The sequence below is a fragment of the Gymnoscopelus microlampas genome (genome assembly GCF_963454915.1).
Source record: "Gymnoscopelus microlampas genome assembly, chromosome: 19".
Taxonomy (NCBI): domain Eukaryota; kingdom Metazoa; phylum Chordata; class Actinopteri; order Myctophiformes; family Myctophidae; genus Gymnoscopelus; species Gymnoscopelus microlampas.
In genome coordinates this window covers 34,704,213-34,729,738 of record NC_139956.1, presented here as the reverse complement: position 1 = coordinate 34,729,738, position 25,526 = coordinate 34,704,213, and the positions used below count along the sequence as shown (strand labels likewise).

General features: G+C 41.2%; 1 protein-coding gene across 1 annotated transcript; it reads left to right on the top strand.

Annotated features, from left to right (window-relative positions):
- The first annotated feature begins 1,635 nt into the window (after positions 1-1,635).
- On the top strand, positions 1,636-24,819 carry LOC311034619 (uncharacterized protein). The gene is made up of 13 exons (XM_084042511.1): positions 1,636-1,793; positions 4,440-4,565; positions 10,796-11,236; positions 11,862-12,245; positions 13,260-13,403; positions 13,970-14,081; positions 15,649-15,796; positions 16,047-16,094; positions 17,934-18,011; positions 18,515-18,652; positions 19,340-19,423; positions 19,586-19,636; positions 21,302-24,819. The coding sequence occupies exons 2-13, from the start codon at positions 4,478-4,480 to the stop codon at positions 21,410-21,412; spliced, it is 1,827 nt and encodes a 608-aa protein (XP_083898637.1). The 5' UTR covers positions 1,636-1,793; positions 4,440-4,477; the 3' UTR covers positions 21,413-24,819.
- The last annotated feature ends 707 nt before the right edge of the window (positions 24,820-25,526 follow it).

Below are 25,526 nucleotides of genomic sequence, written 5' to 3'. Positions count from 1 at the left end.
CCCAAAAAAAACTAAATAGCCTCTATTCACAGCAGCCATAGTATGAAGACATTCACAGGTGTTACCAATGAAATTTGCCAATGATACTAATGAAGGCTCTGTTCCATTTAGTGTAGCACAGTGGTTTCCACGACCCCATAACTCTGAGAGTGTACAAATGGAACCAAATCCATTTGGTGCATAGAGCCTATTGCACAAATATGGGGCACTACAGCATTATTAAAGCAGTGTTTAACACTACAAATGACCATAACTCTGTGACCATTGCTATGATCAGTGCAATATACTACATTTTCAGGCTGCACAGCAGCCTGAAAATCGAGTTATTTATAATTGCGTTACTGTACTGAATACAGATGTTGTAACGATTTGAACTGCCTATGAAATCTATGGGGGGAAAAAATAGTGTATACAATATATAATCGGGGTCCCTGCTATCTCTCTCTCAGCCATGGGGTCCTTGGCCTGAAAACGTTGAAGACCCCTGCTCTAGTATAAATAAAACTACGGCTCTTACTCTGAAGTACAACTGTAGTTTCCAATCGGGTCTGACTTGACGCTACTGTGCTGTTATAAAAAAAAACGTCTGATGAGGTGGGTCGCGTAAACATGACGCAGTCACCGAGCGACGGACTTGTTGTGGTCAGAGCGTAAAACAAGGGGAAAAAAGAAAAAACGTAGCAACGATCCTGGCGGCGCAGAGCAGCCCCTCCTCTCTCTCTCTCTCTTATCAAATTATTACCCCCAAAAACCCTTCTGAAATTAAATATACCCCACACGACTTGTTGGATAAGATGATTATTAGTCAACTTAATTAATTTGTAATATTATTATCGTCACTCTGAAACCGGAAGAGACCGGAAAAAGATAAAAGAGGGAGAGAGAGAGATAAAAGAGAGAGAGAGCGAGAGCAGCGTTGCCATGCCTTGTGAGAGAAATAAGCAACTGGTCCATGAAAATAAGCCCAAAAGAAGCGGCCACATGAGCACTTTGAACTTACCCAATGCATAGGCTAATTCAAAAAAGGCCGATCTACAAGCTCACAACGTCAGCTTACAGAACTGCTTTTTTTCCCCAACAACTCTTGCAAAAAAAAGTTTTTTTATATATATTTTTAAACAACAAAAAGAAATGCTCCCTCTGGCACAATATACTGTAGGTTTTACATTTTCGTGAAAATATTTGAGAACCACTGGTTAGAAAATTGGAAACAAGCCCAAGCAACTACACTTTAGAAACAAGCCCAAATAAGCAACTACACTTTAGAAACAAGCCCAAATAAGCAACTACACTTTAGAAACAAGCCCAAATAAGCAACTACACTTTAGAAACAAGCCCAAATAAGCAACTACACTTTAGAAACAAGCCCAAATAAGCAACTACACTTCAGAAACAAGCCCAAATAAGAAACTACACTTTAGAAACAAGCCCAAATAAGAAACTACACTTTAGAAACAAGGCCAAATAAGCAACTACATTTTAGAAACAAGCCCAAATAAACAACTACACTTTAGAAACAAGACCAAAAAAACTGCAACGACCAATATTTACAAGCAACTTGACAGAAAAACAAGGCCAGAGTCGCTTATAATAAGCAGACATGGCAACGCTAGAGAGAGAGAGATAGAGCGAGAGAGAAAGAGGTTACACCTGACTCTCCATTCAATGAGGAGCGGTTAGCATTAGCACCGTTAGCATCCAACAACAACAATAAATTAGTCCTATACAACCGCCTTTTCTCGCTGCTTTGGCCTTTATTGGACACGACATTCGTCCAAAACTGCAGGTTAACGGTGAGTTTAAGCGCGTTGTTGTGCTTTGTCGTCCTGCGTTAGCCCGTTGTTAGTTAGCCTCCAGTTTAAGCTAGTTAGCCTAAAAACTAGCTTAACGACTGGGGGGGCTAACAGTACGAGCTAGCCACGTTAAGCACTGCTATCCATCTAATTTGTGGCGTGGAATTGTATCCATAAATGCGTTAATTGTTGACCTGTGTTTTTTTTCCTACGCGTAGATGACGCATTAACACACATTATGTGCACGTTAAATACATTTTGAGGGGAGGGGGGCTTTAGCTTTAGCCTCTCTCAGGAGAGGAAGGAGGCACCATCTGCATCATTCCTCTCATCATCTCCATCATGGATGGACTTAGGTTGAGAGGGGGGGGCGATCAATACATCGATCATACATTAATGAAGCAGAGCTCCATGCATCAATTGAGCTCAGTTTGGGTGTATTCGTTGCAGATTCCTCCCTAATCTTTTAGTTCCTGGAATTCTCTGCAAAAGACCCAGTAAATACACTATAAGCCTCCTATCTACCTACCTAGGTAGCTAGCATGATGCTAGCTAAAGCAAAAAAAGATCATTAATTGATCTGAGTTGGGTGTATTTTGCAGAATCCTCCCTCCAAATCTAAGTTCCTAGAATTCTCTGCAAGATGATGTACTCCCTCCCCACCAAATACATTAAACCTCCTAAAGCTAGCTAGCATGATGCTAAAGCAAAAACAAATTCTAACGTTAAGACAGTGCAGCTGCATTCATTGAGTTCAGTTTAGGTGTATTTGCAGAATCCTCCTAATCCTTGTTCCTGGGATTTCTCTGCAAGATGATCTGATCCATCCCAGTAAATACACCAAACCTCCTAAAGCTAGCTAGCATGATGCTAAAGCAAAAATGAACAGAGACAGTGCAGCTGCATTGTTTGAGTTCAGTTTAGGTGTATTTGTAAGAGAATCCTCCCGAATCATAGTAACTGGAATTCTCTGCAAGACCCAGTAAATACACCAAGCCTCCTACCTTGCTAGCTAGCATGATGCTAAAGCAAAAGATAACAGTCAGACAGTGGTGTGCAGCTTGCACATGGCAACAGGAAGGAATATCACGGCAATCGTTTTTGGAAGATTTTGGTAGTTGCTATTTGGTGCATCAGGCCAGGTAGCATTGCTTTTGCCGTGCACTGGCTTTCTATACAATGGCACTGTGATGGAAGAAGTACTCGCATATTATACTAACAGTATCATTACCCTATTGTATAAAGTTCTGTATTAAACATGTATTTGAGTAAGAGTACAAAAGAATTGTCATCAAAATGTACTTAAGTATCTAAAGTAGAAGTAACTCATCATGCAGAAGGTCCCATTTCACAAGTTTTAAAATGTCTAAAAATCCTTATAATCTAAATAGGCTAGCAGATCTATAAGCTCACAATGCATCGACGCGTTGTGAGCTTGTAGATTGGCTTTTTTCAAATTGCCTGTGTGTGTATGTATACATATATGTATGTATGTATGTATGTGTCCTGAAGTGTGTGTATGTATACATATATGTATGTATGTATGTGTCCTGAAGTGGTTTTGTAATCAAAATTGTACTTAAGTACAGTACTTTAGTACATGTACTTACTTTAAATCACTGTTTAAAGGCTATCGTGTGCATTATTATGCAGTAACCACAGTTATTTTATTATTGCTATTAAACAATTAGTTTGATACATTTTCTGTCTGTCAATTATTTGATTTAACAGTTTCACCCCTAGTTGACACACAGTGTCAAAGTCAGTTGATGACCTGTCATGTTTAACTACAGTGTTTGGTTGTTATGACACTGGCTGTGCTGTGTCTAATGAGCCTCACGCCTCGGGTAATACAAGTCTAGCTCTGGAGTCTTTCACTGTTTTCAGCTATTATATTAACAATGCTGCTGACGTGGAAAGACAAACAGCTTCTGGTTTTGCCCTGACTCCATGCCCCAGGGCAGGGATCACTGTCTCTATATATTATGTAGATTCACACACAATGCTGCGGTTCATGCTATTTACTTACTGTAACCTCGCACTCTGGGTAAGAGAGTCTGCTAAAAGACCAAATTGTAATGTAGGTGCAACTGTGTCAATTTAACTAATCGAATTAACCGATTTATAATTTCCTTTTGGCAATTTCATCAAATAAAATCTTAATCGTCCCTATTTTGGGCATGTCAATATAAGCGAAAAGCTAAAAAAATAAAAAATGTCACATAGTTCTATCAATCATAAGATCTAAACTTGTAGATGTGCTATTTGAACTACTACAACACCATTGTCCAACAAAGCATAAAGTAATGCTTAAGTGGTTAATCAATTCTTTTTATACATAAATAAATAAAGAAGACAAAATATTAAAAAATTGCTCCATTATTTGATGAATCAAAAAAGGATAGAATAATTGCCAAGAAAACAATCCATAGCTGCTGCCCTAAATTGTATTGATACCCATTACATTACAATGTCAGTTAGAAGCAGAATAAAAACATTTTTAGATATGTATTTGGCCGCAGACCCCTATCTCACGCAAGATCCCACGCTATGAGCTTGTATATCTGCTATTTTTTTAATAGCCAAAGAAATCTAAAAAATGACACAGATGCGTTCCCGGATTTAATTTGTTTGTTTGTTTGGCAGGCGACGAGCTGGCGCAGGTTGTGGGGTGCCCGTGGACCATGAGAGACAGCGGTGGCAGCCTGGCCCAGACCCGCTGGCAGGGGGACCTGGGCCTCACCGCCGTGGGCCAGGAGGACACCGGAGGAGGTGGGCCACCCCTCTCTGAGCACTCATCCAGTGGTTCTCACCCCCCCCCCCCCTCAGAATAATCATTTGAATTGGGGAATGATTATTGAATTGGGGACCGCCCCACCACCCTGACAAGCAATTGTTGCGATTGAGGCATAAAATTTAGTTTGACTCAGTTCCACAAAATCGTCTATTTTCACAATGTTTGCCTCTTTCTTAGGCAATATTTGACAATTTGGCCAATGTTTATCCATTTTATTATAGTATAGTTTGTTGATTACTTTTGATGCAGTAATGGTCGTATTAATCTTTTCATTTTAGAGGTATTAAAAAGGTCTTAAAAGTCCGTAAATTGTCACTTCAGAAATGTGCAGATGCCCTGTATACACTTACTGTATGTTGGTTTGTTAACTGTTGAGTGAGAAAAACATTTTGCACATTAAGTTAATCTGGGGACCCCCCGACAATTCATCTGGGGGTCCCGACCCACAGTTTGAGAACCACTGCACTAATCCATGACACACAATAAAAATCAGACTGTTAATGTAACTCGTGAAGGTGTAAAAAAAAAAAAGCTTGATTTTACTTTGCAGATATTAACTTGGTGAAATCCTCAGAGTTCATTTCGTTTTTAATTTTGTATACTGTCAGTGTTAACTTAAAGGAACACTGACAGTATACCAAATGAATTATATAACTATTTTCACTATTGTCTTTTAATTGGTCCTCACTAATGCTCATTATAAAGATGGCACCATTTCTGTCTACTTTCTTAAAGGTAGGGTAAGTGATTTGCATTGGTTGAAATAATTGTTAAATAGCTCTATATTCTGATAGTACTCATTGCTATAGAGTGTTTGTTCAGTATTAGGAGTCTCCTTGTCTCTCCACGTCTTTATTAAACAGAAAATGCATTTTCGTTTCAGTTTCATTTCCAATTTTATCCAACCAGGACAGAGAACTCAATCAGGATACAGATTAAACAAGTGAAATTGGAAGTGATGACACTAAGAAATGAGCAGGCAAAATTGGAACTGGAACACTATACAAATTAAGCTTAAAAATTGGTACTTTCTCCTGATTGGCTGAGATTTTGACACCTACTGAAAAATTTATTTTCTGTGTATTAAAGAGCTGGAGAGACAGGGAGATATCTGTTACTGAAAAAACAATATATAGCAATGATTACTATCAGAATATAGTATTCTAACCTTTTAACAAAATACTTTTTGTTTTAACCAAAAAATATCACTTACCCTACCTTTAAGGCCAGTCCACACCAATGCAACTCCTTGAAACATGCAACTATTTGCAACTACTTGCAACCATTATCCCCAATGGCAGTTGCATTTGTGTGGACTGGCCAAGAGGTAGGATGTGGACAGTTAACCCATTCAATCCGGGAACGTATCTGTGTCATTTTAAGATTTCTTTGGCTATAAAAGAATAGCAGATCTACAAGTTCATAGTGCGCGCTATGAGCTTGTAGGTCTGCTGTTTTTGAAAAATCTTGAAAAGATCTACAAGCAGATCTACAAGCTCATAGCACGGCACTCGGTGCTGGGCTGTGAACTTGTATATCTGCTATTTTTGAATGGCCAAAGAAATCTTAAAATGACACAGATGCGTTCCCGATCTTAATGGATTAAGAAACCGGCCTACCAGTGACATCATTGGTGGGGAATGGGATTCCAAGCTAATAGAAACCACAATCTTTTCTCTTCCTGGAAAGTTTCACGCTGAAATAGAAGCCACTGTTGTTGCATCAATAAAAAAGCATTGTAAAAAAAAAAAAAACATTTTTGAGCTCACCGGAGACATAGTAAAAAAAAAAGTTCAAATAGTGCTTCTGGATCATATTTATTTACACCTCTGAGGCACAGAGCGTGTAGACACAGAAATTATATTCATTGTGAAGACACATATTACAGTATGGAGATTCTTGACAAGAAGTTAAATATTCCTTTAATCAGGATTTTACTCTGTATTAACATGACATATCTGTCAGGCCATACCTTGTGTCATGTCTAGAATGGTGTCTGCAAAACACTAGAAGTCCTGTACCACACGGTCTCTGTTATGTACATGAGGAAATGCTTGATGCAATCAAATTGTTGTGAGTTTTGGTCAAATGTTGCCATTGCTTGTATGGTACAATGTTGCGTTTTTTTGCTGATTGCATGTTCTGCTATGCAGCTGCTGTTACCGACTAACACTCATCTGACCCAGTAGAACCCAACAGTTTACAGTATAGAGGGCTTCAAAGGTCTTACACTCTTGAGTAAAAATCTTTGTGGCAGACAGGTGTGTGTTGGTGGAGTAGACGCATATAATTTACCCACTTAAACCCTATTTAGTTGACCAGAGCCCCCCAGGGGCCTATACTAACTAGGCCTCCTCCTTTATTTTCTCTCTACTAACTACACCAGATCTCTTCTCGGAAAACTGCCAAGTTACAATCAGTCGTAGATCGGCTATTTCTGAATAAGGACTCTAGGGTTCATGTGGTTAATCCAGGACACACACACACACACTGTCTGATGGCCTGGCTGGATAAAGATACAATTTACTAGGCAATGTTTTGGTCAAGGACCTTCTTCTCTTCAGGCAGTAGAGGACTTAATACACATGCCAAGATAAAAATAGCTGCATGTGTATTCTTTAGAAACAAAAAGACAACCGATTGGACAGTCCTCCTCGCTTGCAAAAAGTGAAACTTGTATGTGTGGTTTAAAATAAAAACAAAAGCACATAATTCAATATCAGTGCATACAGAAGACTACATATTATAACACGCTGGTACAAAATGCATTTGGAGCTCAGTGAACTTCCTCAGGCGACATATGAGGTCTCCACTCGATGGAGGCGATATGCTTTTAATACTTGTTATCCTTTTAATTTGATAATCTTAGTCAACGGGGCTGTGATCAGGCTGAAACCATGCCCACATTTGGAGTCATACATAGGTATGTCATAGACGACTGATGGAACAGGCTGGTCACCTGAAATGTCTGAAATCCACATTGGAGCCACGCTGTTCCTATGTGTGGATCCACATGATTCAATTATTTTGGGGGGCATTTAAACCGCTTTTTCCTACAGTGCTCATGTCAGCTTTGAACCAGGGTCAGCTCAGCTGAGGGAAATTTTGTAGCCTAATTTATGTGTTATGCAGCATGCGCTCTTTACTCAGTGATCCACCGGGGTAGATGGCTCTGTCCCCTCTCCTCCTGCAAGGGGATGCTGTTCATGATGGCGTGTGACTATGTCCTCCTGTGGGAGGACATGTCCTCAATGTCCTGTGAGATTCGCTGTTCTGTTTTGAAGGTCTGCGTGTTCTTCTCGTCTGAAGCGCTGAGTGTAAGCCATTGGTTTTCAAAGTGGGGTCCGGGGACCCCCAGGGGTCCTTTGGAGGGGTTCCAGGGGGTCCCCAGCAAAAGGTCTTACCGTGACCATTTAAAAATAGCAGATGTACAAGCTCGCAGCGCGTCACAAAGTGACGCGTTCCGAGCTTGTACATCTGCTATTTTTTAACATTTTGGGGAAATATTGAAAATGCATTTTTAATCATTTTGAATTTCTTTCTTAACACAAAAAAATAAGCTCACCATCTTCATCACAAGAGGCCTTCACTTTAGGTCAGTACAGTGGTTCCCAGACCACTGCTAGTTTTATTCCAGTTGTTTCATCTGGGTCTAATGTTGACCCGAACAAGTGGTGGTTACTACGGGTCAGAATACAGAACCCCCCCGGGGATGAGACTTGGTGGATCACTACTACTATTGCTTTATATGGTGCTAGAGTGGTTTGTCTTGGAACGGAAGGTTCCCAGTTCGATCCCCAGCTCCTCCTCCTCCTGGCTGCGTGTTGTGGTGATGTCCTTGAGCAAGGCACTAAACCCCTAACTGCTGCAGATGACCTGGTGCATGGCTTGTTTCAAGTGCTGAAAAGGTATTTACAGTCTGTGGAAACCAGCACACAATAAAGTATAAAACAATTCTTACTTGGTCATCTCCTCCAGGACGGGGTGAAGTGACGTGGTCAGGGACACATCTAGACACATAGACCGTGCGCGAACCGTGGACCTTCTGTTTTCCACACGGTCGCATGTAGTGTAAATTCCTGGAGTATAGCATGTTTGTGCTACGTGACAGGGCTCAAACTCGCAACCTTGGACAGCAAGGTCGAGTCATGAACTCAAACAGCTCAACTTGACCTACTTGCCAAGTGAAATGAAATAAAAGGTCAACATGTAATTATAAATAGGCTGACAAATTAATAAACAAAGTGGAGAAAAGTTGTTTTAATTGGGACTGGGAGGCAGCTCCTGCACAACTACTTTATGTGTGCCATAATAAAAGATTCTCTAGAGAGGTTTGTTGCAACTACATTATTCTGCCTCGCCATGTTTTGTTCTTCTAACTCTGGGAAAAGCTAGCAGAGCGGTCCCAGATGACCTGAGATGTCTGGAGGGGTCATGGAAGCAAGTCGGTTGTATTTTGGCTCTGAATGTTGGCTCTAAATCATTGAGTGACTCAAGATAAGCGGCGATCATTAGATGACTCAGTGCAGAGACCTGAGAATGAGTGTAATGTGTTGCTCAGCTTTGTTGGTGGTTGTTAGAACTGTCAGATGTCTTTTGAGTGAGATCTGAGAGTCTAACATGCATATGAAAACACATGTTTTTCCACGTCTATGAATCGTGTAATTCTTGCTCTATTTCTAAGATGATGATAATAAGCTTGATGTTTTGTTATTTCCTTGATGTGGCTATTAAAGGTTAAATCTGAATCCATAATTACACAAAGATGTTTGTTTGGCTCAACTAAGGGACAATCCTTAACCACCAAAGACAATTATCTAGGTTTTGTCTTTGTTGAGCTGAAGGAAATCTTGGCACATGCATTGTTCAGTGAATGCACGGACACGGCAATTCTATGAGACCACAGCATTGAGACCATAGTCACTCAGCGAAAGGGATACACAATACTCATCACCTTGTTTTATTTCTAATTCTTAACCCTCGTCAATGTCTTGCGGAAATACCCCTTGCCATTCATATTAGTTGAGCTAATGCCGGAGTTGGGTGCGCGCCCGTGTCAAGCACCAAAATTAGCCGATCTAGGAGTTGGGTGCGCGCCCGTGTCGAGCACTGAAATTTGCCGAACTACAAGCTCACAACGTCTCATGCTGTCTCTCTCGTGAGCTTGTCTTTCGGCTATTTTCGTGGTGTGTACCACCCGCGCACAACTCTGTTTAAATAGGTTTAAATCTGAAGTTCCATTATCGCCTAACTAAGCAGGCATGTTGTTTCTATCCAGATGCATAGCACGGATGCAAATGTTACACACATCTGGCGTATGGTGAGGCTGTTCTAATCAAATAATTATCAACAGCTGGTTCTGTATCCTCCAAAGCTGAAGGAACACACAAGAAGACGTGTACTGTACAGTAACCAGACACTTAAACAACTGGATGATTTAGAAATGATAATTGCTGCAGAATGATGGTTACTTACTGTAGAACCAGGAGTTCAGTCAAGGTCGACATAAAACAAAATAGTGGTTTGTGGTTAAAAGCAGTTGAGAGATAAATGTCGTTTTTGGGTTCCTGGTATTTTCGGCGCGCAAACACCGTCGTGCGACGGAGCATTAATTAAGACTATGGGATCTCTATAAGGGGATGAAAGTGTTGAAACCTCTACAGTATACTATATATATTTTGGTTTAGGATCTAGCTTTGTTTAACCACTTTGAACCTGGCAAACCTAGTTTGGGCAAGTCATTACATAGGCGAGCATTATACTTTGTTCCACTTTTTTTTTTAATGGCGCAAATAGCAGATTGCTATTTGTTGTGCAACAAATTATACAGGGTTTAAAGCTGCAATCTTTTTCTTTTTTTTTTGTGAATAAAATGTTGGTGAATGTATACTCCCTACTTAAGATCCTGTGGTCGGGTAGGACACCTGCTGGTTGACGAGAGGTATTGCAAGAAGCTCAAAGCATAACATCCCCCTTGCCTAAACAGGCGTGAGACGCGGGTTCCACTCGTGGACATATATTTGACTGACTGCAGCTTTAAGCTTAATCTTTAGGATGTCCAGAAGGGAGTTAAAAGGGTTCGACCTCTACAGTAGATACATATATTTTGTGATCATATCCGACCTGTATACAAAGAAGGATTTGGACAACTGTGTTCTAATGTAATCCTGTGTGTGTGTGTGTGTGTGTGTGTGTGTGTGTGCAGGAGGGCTGCCCGGGGACCACCTCATAGACCCCGCGTCGGGCCACAGCGTGCCCAGCCCCATGCACATCAAGCTGGGCCAGAAGGACAAGGTATGGATGGGCGAGTACATCGAGGAGGAAGAGGAGGAGGAGGAGGAGGAGGGCGGCATCGGCGGGATGGAGGAGATCGCGGACGAGGAGGGGGAGGCCATGATGAACGACATGGAGGCAGAGGATGAGGAAGAGGAGGAGGAGGAGGAGGAAGAGGGCGAGTTTGGCTGCTGGGTGGAGGGGGAGGAGGAAGCGGAGGAAGGCGAGGAAGAGGACGTGGAGCTGGAGTGGGAGGTTCCCGAGTTCCCCGCGGCGCCGCAGTCCAGCCAGCCCGCCCTCCCCCAGCCTCATCATGGTCAGCCTCACCATCACCATCACCACCACGCCAGCGTCCAGCAGAACCAGAGCGTCGGTAGGCAATTATTTGAGATAATAACATTTTTTTTTGCATAATTGTCAAAATCGTTTCCATGTTGAAAAATGTTATTTTGTATATCGTTGCTGTCCAGCAGAAACCAGTTAACTCCATTTTGACGCTTTTGCATTTTTTTCCATAAATCAGGGCCATTAAACACCCTTTATGTATGTGTGTTGGTAAAAAAAATATTGAACCAATGAAAAGCATTAAAAAGCAGTTCTGACAAACCAGCTAACTCCATTGGATCCTCAAACTTTCTGCTAAACCAGCTAACTCCACTAAAGGGAGGTGGAGTTAGCTAGTTTTGCTGACTCCAGGCTCCACCCCCTTTTGACCTCCAACCTCATTGTGAGCTTAGGAGGTTCTGTTAATCATTGATAAGAGCAGCTGAATGGACCTCTAATTCTACTTTTTTTTTAATTTCCTGAAAAAGTGAACATTTTGGAGTTAGCTGGTTTCTGCCGGACAGCAGAGATATTTAGGTTCTGACCATGTGCAACTTCAAAGTCTAAAAGCCAAACAGAAATGTAATTTTTAGTCATAACGACAATTAAATAGTTAATCGCAAATTATTTGTGACAATTAATCGTCACGTAAAATGTCATAATCGTTGACACAGCCCAAAGCGACGGCCACATCAACATCGACGAGGAGGAAGACTACTGCGACCCACGCGCCGAGGCGGTGGCGGCGCTGTCGTCATCGTCGCTGTCCCGGCCCTTCAGCGCCTCCAGGCCGAGGCGGTTCAACGGGTTCCGGATCCTGCGCCAGCGGCGGTTCCAGACGCAGTGGCGCCTGCGCTACCGGCTGTCACAGAACTGGAAGAGCTGGCGTCAGCGCGCCCAGTGGGCGGGGACTCGAGGCCACCGGAGGAGGGCGGCGTCCACCACCAGGAAGGACTCCCCCTGGACCCCCGTCTGGGTCAAGCAGAAGAGGGGCAAGCAACGGTACCGGCTGTCGCCGGTGGACGACGACGACGACAGTCTCAGCGGCTCCGAGAGAGGTAGGAGACGATGACGCTACACTCAACAAGTTAACCCGATAAGACCCGGGAACGCATCCGTGTCATTTTAAGATTTCTTTGGCTATTTAAAAATAGTAGATATGCAAACTCATAGCGCGGCACCGAGTGCCGCACTATGAGCTTGTAGATCTGCTATTTTGTTTTTTAAATTGTGAAAATTTGGGCAAATCTTTATTTTGAATATGTTTTTAAAGCATTTGTAACTCAAGTCTTTGCTTCTGGGGGATTCTACAAATGTCTTCTAAATCCTAACAGTTCTCAAACTTTTGTCAAGGACGCCCAAAATTATGTATTTGTCTGCCGACCCCCCCATCTCAAAATATGTTGTTCCAGGGATCCCCCAGAAGCAAAGTGTTCGTTTTAAAAATAAATCTCTATATGTTGTTTTTTAAATAGCAGATCTACAAGCTCATAGTGCAGCACTCGGTGCCGCGCTATGAGCTTGTATATCTGCTATTTTTCAATAGCCAAAGAAATCGAAAAATGACAGAGATGCTTTCCTAGTCTTAATGGGTTGTTAAGGGATGTCCATACCAAGGTGAAAGATAACTCATTTATAAAGGGGACTGTAACGAGCCTCCAGTCCACACTGATGAACGATAACGTTCCGTAAACCTCATCTCCATAATCTCACTTTTTGTCTTTTTGTAAATTAGCGCCCTGCTTCATCATACTACAGCATCTCACAAAAGTATCAAAAATAGCAGATCTTCCAGCTTGAAACGCGGCATGTTGTGAGCTTGTAATCTGCTATTTTTTGCTATTTTTTTATTAGAATCCTGAAAAGCAACAGTTTTGGGCCACACAATGGAGACGATATGCTATTTTCCCTGTTTTTGAAAATCCAATTATTTTATCGATCATAGATAATCTTTTGTAATCGATTTAAAATCGTTTAGTTCAATTAACTGTTGCGCTCCTACACACATGTTCCATTTGTGTACTCTTGAGAGTTGAATTAACACTGAGTGTCTACGTGTCACCTCCTTGCAGATGAGCTGCTGAACGGTTGTCAGGAGGAGAGCCGGGGACAGAGAGGAGGACGCAGGGAGGTGGAGAGCTCCTCCTCCTACCCCGCCGTCAGGGAGAAGCCCGCCGAGATCGCCCTCACCGAGGAACACATGAGCTGTGTGACCGGTGTGTAGACACACACACACACGCACAGGCTCTCTCTCTCTGATGTGAATGTGTGACACACAATTCTTCTCGCGTAATGACTCGTAAAAGTCTTCACCTGCATGGATTTCACCGAACTGTGTGCTTCTGTTCTTTGCCAATGTGTGGATTATCCAGTGTAATATTATAGATTTCATTTTAAACATTACATTATTGTACAACTTCAAGGTGTTATTTGTCCTACATTGAGATTAGTTGTAACAATGAGTGAAATGCACACGGTAAAACTACAATCCACCTCCAAGGGTTAGGGTTTCAATACATTTATTTGAAGCAGATTGCACACCGGTTTGGCCACTAGAGTAATTCGGACATCATTGCAATTACCTCTCTCCATTGAGAGAATATATATAGCATATATAGCTCTTAAGACATCACAAAGGCAACGCAAAGTGCATGAACACTAAACGCAGTCATTGACAATCAGTGTGTGGCTGTTCGTTCTGTCTATTCATTCTGTGTTCACTGTCCTGGTGTGTGCAGGTATTCTGTCTGTTAATTCCTCTTCACTGTCCTGGTGTGTGCAGGTATTCTGGAGGAGTCCTTACAGCAGTACGGCAGTCTGATCCCCATCCACGTCGACGACGTAGTGGTGAAACTGCAAGACATTTTCAACGAGAACTTCTCACAGCCACACAGGTTAGTGTGTGTCTGTGTGTGTGTGTGTGTGTGTGTGTCACACAGTTTTACAAGTACACCGTCCTCACTCTGAAGGTGACCATGCACTGTGATGTGATGTCAACTATCTTAACCGCTATTTTTGAAGATGCCAAGTTGAAAGTGGTTACGGCCGTAGTATACTCGGTAAGATGCCAAACTTTTGGAGCACCGTGGAGCAAAAAGGATGCAGTGTGGTCCACTGGTGTGGTGTAAATCGCTCTGGTATAAGTCGCTTTGGTGTCTTACTAAATGCCTAAATTGGGAATTGTGTGCGAAGGCCTCCAGGTAGAACTTTTGTAGTCTTTCCTGTTCTCTAATCACCCCCCCCCCCCCTCTTCCAGAAGTTGGCCCAAAACATACGTTTGGTTATGTCACGATTGCGGCCACGGTTTCTGCTTTTCTTTATGAACTGTGAAACTTCTTCTTACACCTCAGGGCATGTTCACACTTTTCACTTCTCGCCTGTGGTTTCATGTGCTAGCCACATTTAGACCTGGCTTCGCTATTTTGGGCGTGTCATTATAGGCAAAAATAAAATAACATTTCACAACGTGTCGTCGTAAGCATGTAGATACTAGACAGGTTATGTTCACCGCGTGACACAATCATACAACAAATTATTTAAAAAAGAATATATACATTACATGTTGGGCTATTAGAGATGAGGTATTCTTCTGTGCAAAAGTGGATTTCATTTGGACCCAGCACCAAGAACAATGTTGACAACAGTAGCAAGTTATTTGAATGTATTGTCTACTTAATATAAATAAATGCGGTCATTCCATTTGAGCATTGCTTGATTGCGCTTTGCTCCATGTTTTGCCACACAAACAGTACTACTAAAGGTGATTATGACAAAGTGTTTGCGTATCAATAGCACCTGTATTCCTTAAACCGTCTGGACACGACTGACTTGAAGCCAGTGGGCATGGGGTCATATCTCCATGTAGGGCTGTCTTTCAATGAGCATAAGTGCTCCGGCGTTTATGCTCTGTGGAATGTAAACTCTTCCATTCTTCATTGGAAGACTTTATACACATTCCTCCTTATGAGGTGGTGCTTCTAATTTTAGACCAGCAGGATCTTTATGGCAGAATCTCAACACTTTGCTCGCCTTATAATATAGTTGGGTTTAATAGCAATCTGCAAGCTTACAACGTGTAACGCATTGTGTGCTTAGATAGGCTATTTTTGGTGCGCAACACTAGCAGCATATGACCTGTATGAAATAAGCATATAGGCCTAGGCTATGTTGAATAATTTTTACCATAACAATCTGCCCAAAATGGAGATGCCAGGGAATGTGGTTAAGAAGGCTATCCTCCTGGATTAGAATGGGACTATTCAAAAATACAGTAAACTGTAAAATACATTTTATTTCATTTAATTTGCAGTTAATTTGATTTGATTTTGGTAAAAGATATACAAGTAAAATAACAATATAACTTAAACCCACGATAACGCATTCAAGCGTAATGAAACACTAGTTACCAATATGGTCCTGCAAAAATGAAATGTAACATTTCACACTCTCTCTTCTCCCCAGGAAAGCGGTGGTGCAACATCTAATCCAGTCCTTTCAGCGTTCGTCGGGCACGGCGCTCGTGCGGACGTTCCGCGTCAACTACAAACGCCACGTCCTGACCATGGACGACCTGAGCACGCTCTACGGACAGAACTGGCTCAACGACCAGGTACAACCAGACATGATGACGCTCACTTTGCTGTGTCTGTAACTGTGCAGCGAAAAGGGAACACATTAACAGATTTCACACAAAATGTCCCATCTGATTCCTAGCCCATGTGCATTGTTAGAAACATTGTATTTGTTTTGAGACCATTCATTCATTTATCACTACATTGTTAGAAACATGACTGTTTGTATTTATTTTGAGGCCATTCCTTTGTGCCACATTTGCTGACAGTCTGCTTGTGTCGTTCAAGGTCATGAACATGTACGGAGACCTGGTTATGGACTCTGTTCCAGAGAAGGTACGTGAATGAGAGAAACGTATTTACTTAAAAAGTGGACCAGTTGAAGCTCATGCCGCTACGTGCATGATGTCACAATACAGATGCACATTAGGACAACGAAATGCCTGGTGGATTCAAAGTGAATCTTAAGGAGAGCCTGAAAGTTGGGTTGTAGTTGAAAATCTTATCTAAGAACCATGTTTTTCAGTGAGACCTGTGAAACACCAAAATGTCGTAATGGCAGGTAGTTGCAGCACGGTTTCCACCTCATCATCTTGTGCGCAGTGGGTGTACAGTGCGTCTTGGGTTCACTGAATCAGTGGTAACCAACTTTTTCAAGACCAAGAGCACTTTTTTATTCCAAATTGTAAGCCGAGATCTACCACTACAATATGTTCCAAAAAACCCACATAACCATGAGTAAGGCAGTTATTTTTTGCTTTTAATAAACACTGGTAGTCGTATAATCAATGATAAAATATTAGGAAACAAAACTTCTGTGGTTAGATTTTGACTTTTTAATGAAACAAATTCAAACATGAAATAAATGCATTGCTATTACAGATATCTGTTCGATGCACAATATTTAGTTCTCACAGTTCAATGAATATTCAGATTTACAGATATTTTGTTCTAGATTGATTTTTGTTTTTGATCCAAAAAATGCATACATGACCATGTCAAAAGGATACTTTATTGACAGATATGATGACGGATACAATACCGTCAGCCCACCCCTGAGCCACCTAACGTCTGCGTGAAGGCTCAGATCTCCATAATATGCAGATTCCAGTTCGTCCAATAAAGACCTAAATAACCGGTGCTGTAGCGATTTTGCGCCGCCAATTGAGTCCACTATTTTAACGACAACATTCACCACATGTGACATGTCGGTTGCTTTAGCTGCCACTGCCTGTTGATGTATCACACAGTGATAGTTCACAAACGGCGGGAAGTCTTCGTCTTTTCTGCACAATGAGACAAATCCTGAACGAACGCTAAGCATCGCTTGAAAACCATACGTTTACAAGCAACTTTACAGATAAACAAGCCCAAAATCGCTTATAATAAGCAGACTTGGCAACAATGTCAGTTTGTTGATGGGCCATCTCACTGACTATGTCACTCTGTGGGTGACGGCTTTGTTATGGAGCGTGTCTGGGTCACATTCTTTTAGGTGGTCCTGCTCTCTTTTGAATTCAACGACCCATCAACACCTCCCCTGGTGAACTCATCCCGTCTTAAACCTTGGCCCAGGTGAAGAGCTGTAGAGGCTTCAGGGAGGATATGTTTATGTATCTAGCAGAATGGGGCAGGGGGATGGGGGGGGGGGGGCAGAAAGGAGACCCAGACTGTCTTGCTGAGCACTCTGGGGTGGGGGCCTATTTTAAAAACAGGGTATTTTATCGTCAAAATACAATTATAGGTAACAGTGAGGTTAAACTCTTGTTTATGCAGGCTTTCACGTTTGCAGCTCAAGGAGCAAAAGAAAAGAATTGGAAGCAAAGAAAGGAAAACTAAAAGCCTGAGAAGGCAGCATGTTTAAATCAGTATCTTGTCATTTAAAGAGGTCCTAAATCACATGTAGTGCATTCAGTGTAGTGCATGTCAATATCATGTTGCTTACAAGTGCGAAATGGAAGTCCTAAACACATGTGCATCAGTATTGTGCAAATCAGTTAAGCACAGGCGACCGTGTAATCTGGGTTTAGTATAGTTGCTTATTTTGTGTAATATGATTGTATAAATCCAGATTACATGTTGATTTCTCCTCCCCTCTTTCTAAAGCCTGATATTATAAATGCATAAATGAGACTTGAGTCAGGGAAATAAAGTGTTCCTTTTTCTGTGTTCCAGGTTCACTTTTTCAACAGCTTCTTTTATGACAAGCTGAGGACAAAGGGTTATGAAGGAGTGAAACGGTGGACGAAAAATGTAAGTCAGCTTGAGTGACATTCATTCTTTAAGTTTGTTTTTAATCGGTAGAGAGGAGTTTAATCTAAGCTTTCCCTCTCTACCTACTTTTGATAATGTAGTATCAGTAATGTTTAAGCCATCTTAAGACCTTTTCTTTTTAAGATTTTGGGGCTTTTTTATGCCTTTATTGATAGGACAGTAGGCTGACAGGCAGTGACACGCAGCAAAGGCTGTCAGGATCGGGAGTCAAACCCGCGACGCGCTGTCAGGCTACATTGAGCCTCGTTGCCCCGAACGCTACGCCAGCGGTCCAAGCTGACCTTTTCTTCGCGCCGCATTTCGAGCTTATAGATCTGCTACTTTTGATGCTTTTTGTGTGACGCTGTATAGTATGATCAAGTAGGGCATTCATTTATGAAAACAATTATAAAGAGGTTTCTGCCCGACAGCAACAACATTTCAAATGTGTATTTGTTCCTCTTTCTGTCCCCTCCCTCCCTTCCTCCCCCCCTCCTTCCCAGGTGGACATCTTCCAGAAGGACTTGTTGTTGATCCCCATCCACCTGGAGGTGCACTGGTCTCTGGTCAGTGTGGACATCCCCCGCCAAGCCATCACCTACTTCGACTCCCAGCGCACGCTCAACCGCCGCTGTCCAAAGGTGAGCGACCGCAAAGACGGCTCTACAGACTTCTTTTCCCCTTTCTCAGATGTTGAGGAAATGGAAATGTCATTTAAAAGAAATAAAACTATAAATAAATAGATTGTTTTGGGTGTTATATAGTGTATATAAAACGTATAAAACAGCTTTTCACGAGTTAATGTCATCGTTTACCATGAAAAAGAAAGGTTGCTTTTGGGTCTGTGGGAACCTCCCCCCTCTAATCTATCACTAACAACACCTCCCCCCACAACCAACAACCCCCCCCAGCCTGTCACCTGTGTTAGGGCTGGAGAGGATTCACATGCAACATTTTGGGGTCCGATACCGATATTAGTGGGTCCTAGACCAGTGTACCACAATATTTATCTGTGGAAACGACTCAAACTAAATGTAATGCCTCAACTCCTACAATTCCAAGTGCTTGTCAGGGTGGGGGGTCCCCAGTGGTTATTTTGGGGCGTTGCGGCCTAAAAAGGTTCAGAACCACTGTCCTAGACCACTAATGTGTTGAACAATATTTAACTTATAAGAAAACCCAACTTAAAATACACATTTGTTTTTTTTACATGAAGTCAGTTAATGTCATTCTTCCAACTATGTGGCCTCAGCATATTGAGATAGAACCCATCAAGCAAATATGTACTTTATTTGTTCATTTAAGTTTGTTTGTCATCTCCTTTTCAGCACATACGCAAGTATCTGCAAGCAGAGGCCATCAAGAAAGACCAGAGAGACTTTCTGACCGGATGGAAAGGCTTTTTTAAAATGGTATCGCACACAAAAACCTTTTACATTATTTTAATCTCACAACACGGCTATATAGTGTCATGGGAGTATTGCCATTTGAACATTTTTTTTACCCCTGTTGCATTTCATGCCCTGTCTGTAATGTGTATATCTAATGTGTGTGTGTGTGTGTGTTCCTTCCAGAATGTGGGTCGTCAGAACAATGACAGTGACTGCGGGGCCTTTGTCCTACAGGTGAGTGTCTCGCATCTCTTTTTTTTTTCTTGTTTATTTGCACATTTAAAAACAACACATTTGTAACAACAGCATAATAGTGGGTTGTGCAGGTAAGATTTTGAAAACCCCATGGGATTTATGAAGTTAATTTCGCCTCATTTACCAACAGAAATACAATAGAAATTAGATCTTATTTTTAGAACAGTTAATTTGGTTCAGAAATGGATTCATAATGATAATCTTCCTAGTTTATCAAAAATGTATGTCTTTCTATGTTCAACTTTAAGACAACCTATTCCACAGTCACTCAAAACTGTGTCAATCCCTGTATATGAGCTGGAATTGGTATGAGCAGTTTGTTAGAGGGACAGTCAGGTAGTGTGTATAATTCAAATTCCTGCATACAAAATATTCTGCGTTTGTCTGTAGTGTTCCCAGTAACATTTAACTACACCATGTCCTGCAGTAGCATATCACACATGCCAGTCTGCAAAAAATAAAAAAATAATAGCAGAAAATAGCCAATCTACAACCACGCAATGCGTCGCATCCGTCAGCTATTATATGGCAAACGACAAGGTATAAATGGGGCTTTAGGACGTTTATTTATAAAAAGTAAAAGTAGTTGCAAGACTGGGTCAAGTATTTGGCTTAGTGTTCTATCCAATTTTGAGGGCTTTTTGTTAAAGAATCAACGAGACACCCCATGAAGCATTGAATTCATGGAGATTCTTTTGTTTTGTCACATTCCTGAGCCAATAATTTGATGACCGGGTCATCAGTCAATAAGTGACTCGGTAAGAGACTCCTTGAGTCTCCTACCAGAGACAATTTATTGGCTTAGGAATGCAACCAAAACAAAAAAAAAATCTATTAGTCTCTGTGTAATTGATATAAAATACGTAGGGATGCACCCATATGGAAATTCTTGGCCGAGACCGATGTTTAAAATAACAATTAAGCAGATACTGAAAAGGATATTTGTTTATTTCGTTTTTGGTGTTATTATTCCCCCCATTTGTGCCAGGAAAAGAAACAAATCTTCATTGTAAGAAATAACTGTTCAGAATCTGCAGAAACACAACATAATTGCTTTGATGCAAGTAACATTAATGAGTGTCAACGAGCGTCAGCTGGACACACACCCCTCAGCTGTGCTGAACTGAAAGTGACTGGAGTTAGTTTTAATAAAGCCCTTGAGGCCTAGGCCGTGGCGTCGCGGTCTAGGCACCCTTGGTTGAAATCCCTTAACAAACAGCGTGCCGCGGGTTCGCGTCCCGTTCCCGACGGCCTTTGCTGCGTGTCTTCCCCATCTCTCTCCCCATTTCCTGTCAGACTACTTTCTCTGTCCCTCTCCAAATAAAGCAATAATAAAAGCCCCAAAAAAAAATATTAAAAAAAAAAAAAAAAAGTCCTTGAATATGACATGATAATGTTTACTATGATTATGATAAGCTCACATTTCATAAACACCTTAGAGTAAAAACTTTAACTTTTTTTTGTCGATAACAATATTGACCGATAACCACAAATATCGCCCGATACCAATATTTGGCAGATATATCGGTGCATCCCTAAAAATGACCCCTAAAAAATGTTTTGGGGGTGAACTACTCATTTAAGAGGGATGGTCGGTAATAGTGTCTATAATGTGAAATGTTTCTTTTCCATTTTCCCTTTAAGTACTGCAAGTGTCTGGCGCTGGGGCAGCCGTTCAGCTTCGGCCAGCTGGACATGCCCAAGCTGAGGAGACAAATGTACAAAGAACTGTGTCACTGCAAGCTCATCCTGTGACCTCACGCACAGCCAAGCTAAGCTCCGCTCCTCCTCATGGAGAGGAGCCGCTGGGGGGCGGGAAGAGGTTGTGGAGGGGCGCAAGGTGGAGTTGCCCCCATCAGACGCTGACCAGAGGGGGGGAGAGAGAGAGAGGTGTGTGTGTGTGTGTGTGTGTGTGTGTGTGTGTGTGTGCGTGTGTTTGTATGTGTGTAGCCCCCCCTACCTACCAAGGATTTTTGGGGTGGGTGTGGGGGGTGGGTGGGAGGAAAGGGGGCGATGGCTGACCCCTAGTCGGCGCTTATAAGAGCAACTTCACCCCCAAGCCCCCTCCCACCCCGCCCCGCCCCTCCCCAGGGGGAAGCCTTCTTCATCATCTTCGTCAGCCTTTAGAAGAACGGAAGGACGTAAGGAAGGAAGGGAGCAAAGAAGGAAGGACACACGGATATAACAGTTGAAGGACGCAAGGGAGCAAATCAAATCGTCTGAAAAGGAAAGAGGAACTTTTAAAGAAAAAAGGAACAGCCCCCCCCAAAAGCCCCCACCCTCCCCTCCCCCTGATGACATCATCATCCAGAGACATTTTGTTCTTAGTACTACTTAACATCCCTTGGCGGGGGATTAAATAACGATCGTCTTCTTCTTCTTTGCCTTTTTGGTTTGTTTTTTGCCTCCCTCTTTCGCTGCTTCTCTCTCGTTTTTTTTTCTCCCTTTTTTTGTGACAGTTTCTTCTTCTGTTCTGTTGTTTATTGACATGTTTATGGTTCAGTCTTTATTTCTTTATAAAGTAAGGGGTCTTGAAACTCCAGACCCTGACAGTTCCTTTGGTTCCAGCGTATTGTCTCTGTCGGGTGGAAACCTCATGTCCAAAACGGTTACTTTTCAGGATCTAAATTCAAAAATGGCAAAAGTAGCAGATCTACAAGTCGTGTTTCGAGCTTGCAGATCTGCTACTTTTAATACTTTTTGTGTGACGCTGTAGTAGATCAAGTAGGGTGTTCATTTACGAAAAAAAACACAAAAAGTTACAATATGGAGAGAAGAGGTTTCTGCCCGACAACAACGATATGTTGTATGTAGAATATATTGAGCCAACAGTGAACTGAACTCACTGCAGTTACGTTTCTTTTAATGAGGATCTTGGTGAATGACATGTGTTTTTGTTGAAAATGAGAATTAAAAAATGTTTCTTTTTCTGGTTACACGGCAACAAGTGGTTGTGGTTCTGTTGTCAACTGAGGTGTGATTCACTCTGGCGCCTGTAGATGGAGACTAACTCTCACCGACGTCACCTTCATAAAGCCCTGTGGTGTTCTCTTTTCTTCACAGTGGATGTGGTTTTTGAGTCAATCATCACCACTTAAAAAAAACTCCCTGGACACTGGCATACAGAAAATCGGACCTCTCCCTAAATTATTCGCTTTGACATTTCATCCTTTTTTCTGTCTCAGTCAAACAAGTCTGCTCTCCTCAGCTGTCACTGCATTTTTCCCTTTCTTTTTTTTTTTCTCTCATGCCCTCTTTACTTAACGTTTCCGTTTTTGTTTTTCACGACATCTGTCTATCAATCACCTCTTTTCTTTTGTCTCTCGTTTCTTTTCATTCCATACACCCTGCCTCTTTCTGAAAAGATCCGCCACCCTTTCTCCACTCTCTCTACTTTTCTCTTATCTCTCTTTCTCCCTCTCTCAGTTTCTCCCTCTCTCAAACCAAATCTCTCACGTCTCAGTGCCTCCCCAAAACAAAAAACTCACCACGACTACAAGACAATGTGTGGTTTAAGTGCGTAGGTGTTGTCCAACTTAAAAAGAAGGTTGGAGACCTTTCACTGTAAACTGTACATTCTCCTGGGTGTTAATTTAACTGAGAGGGTACAAATGGACCCATATTTGGTTACAGTTGAGATAAATTAACACTGAGGATTTTACTGTGCAGAAAAACGGCATAGACTTGTTTTGGTAGGCAGGTGTCTGTTTATTTTGGGTAACGTTTAATCGTCACAAATGGAGTTTGCGTTGAGTAATGAGATTTTGCCCTCCTATTAAAAAAAAAAAAGTTCTGAAAGCTGGTGACTTTGAATCCCCTGCAAGTTTAGGCCCGTTGGTTTTAATAGCAGCTGCGTATTTAAGGTACGATATCGGTAGATTTACACCTTTGCATTTGTTTTGCCGTTTTTGTTGGGGGGCACTATGAGTTTGGCCTGTGCCAAGCTTCTGTTTAAAGATAAAAGTTAAAAAATAATACATTTAGGTTGTTGGGTTAATGACAAGTGTGGCTTGTATGACACAGAAGAGGCTAGATGATAAAAGTGACCACTACTTTTTGTTTTTGGATGTACATGCAAAGACTAAACAACAAATATTTGTCATGTTTTTATTCCTGTATACAACTTAGAACTTGGGCTTAAAACTCTTCAGTTTGTGTAGGTATCATTTTGTAGCTAATAATACCCCTGGAGGGGACGCTGTTTTACTGTAATTATGGATACTGTAGTGCTGCTGACAGAACATGGCTATGTCCCACATCACCTTGTTGTTGTTGTAATCGGTATAAAGTAATAAAAACACTGTTTCAACGGGGAGCATGTAATACATGGAAGGAAAGAACATTCCTGAGCGAAAATGCAGGCCAACTCTTATACGTAACGCTTATGATTTGATAACCATTGGTGATAACAGTGTATTGCAACCGGATTCACTAAATAACGAGACATCACTTGGACAGAGAGATTCACCGGGAATTTATACTTCATCACTCGCCAATAATGGCACATTTTCAACTTGACACCACAGTTTTCCCCTTGACAATCTGTTATCTTTGGCAACGTCAACCTTAAAAATCCATTTTAACCGTTGAAATGAGGCTTCTTCTTACACGGAGGAAGTTCTTCTGAGACATGGAGACATTTTTACACATCTTAACCAAGGTTCTTTGTAGTCTGTAAAACAAATATTGGCCCAACTATATGGCCTTCAAGTTCATGCCATAACGACAAAAAAAAAAGCAACTGGTCTACTTGGTCTTTGTAGTTGCGTTCATCTTTCACACTCTTTATTTGTTTTCCTCTGTTAGTAAATGTGTTGCTATGCTTATCGTTGGAAGAAAAAAGAAAAGATGTTAAAAGGAGGAAGGCAAATTTCTTTTAATATTTTTGGATATAAAAAAAAAACGTTTCCTCCAGTTGCTATTTCTTATGAAGTCATATTTTGGTCAGGACCATGACAACTAGTACAGTTACAGTAATATGTTCACAGTGGTGTTTTAATCTCCTTTTTATTTTGTAACTAAACGCATCTTTGTTGATAGCTGTTTCTTTGTTTTTGTTTTGTTTTCCAAGCAGGAGTTGATGGAGCATAATTGACTGTTTTATATCTTCTAAAAATGCATTATGGTTGCTAAGAATAAACATGTACATGACAAAGACTTGACATAGCAGTCTGTTTTTTTTATGCGTTGCTTTCAGTGGTGGAAAGTAACTTAGTACATTACCCAAGTACTGTACTTAAGTACAATTTTGAGGTAATTATTTAATATTTTCAATACTTTTACTTCTACTCCACTATGATTATTTGAAAACTTAAGTTACTAGTTACTTTTTAGATTTAGATTTTTATTACTAAACATACATTAACCACTTAAGCCCCAATTATATATTTCGACTATTTGAAAATAGCCGATCTACAAGCTCACAACACGTCATATCGTGACGCGTTGTGAGCTTGTAGATCTATTTTTGAAACATTTTGAAAACCTGAAATGGGACATTCTGCCTAATGAGTACTTTTACTTTTGGTACTTTAAGTATATTTTGATGCCAATACTTTTGTACTTTTACTTGAGTAAATTCTGAATACCAGACTTTTACTTGTAACAGAGTATTTCTACATTGTAGTATTGATAAAATGTGAGGTCTTCTTCCACCACTGTGTATTACTGCAATATTAGTGGCAATCTTTGCTGTAACTGTTGGAAACTGTTGGAAATCTTCAAAGAGTTTCCAGATAGCTTTTTGAAGTTTACAATACAGTCTGCATTATGACAAGATGTTTGTTAGATCTGAATTTCATAATGATTATGACGTGACAAACATGAGTGTGTGTTGACTATACAAAATGTAATGCCTGATGATATACAG

Excerpts from the sequence above, each read along its gene's own strand:
- LOC311034619 (XM_084042511.1), top strand. The coding sequence starts at position 4,478 with ATGAGAGACAGCGGTGGCAGCCTGGCCCAGACCCGCTGGCAGGGGGAC. Across the intron at positions 4,566-10,795 it reads CCAGGAGGACACCGGAGGAG|GAGGGCTGCCCGGGGACCAC; the intron begins GTGGGCCACCCC and ends GTGTGTGTGCAG. Across the intron at positions 11,237-11,861 it reads CCAGCAGAACCAGAGCGTCG|CCCAAAGCGACGGCCACATC; the intron begins GTAGGCAATTAT and ends TCGTTGACACAG.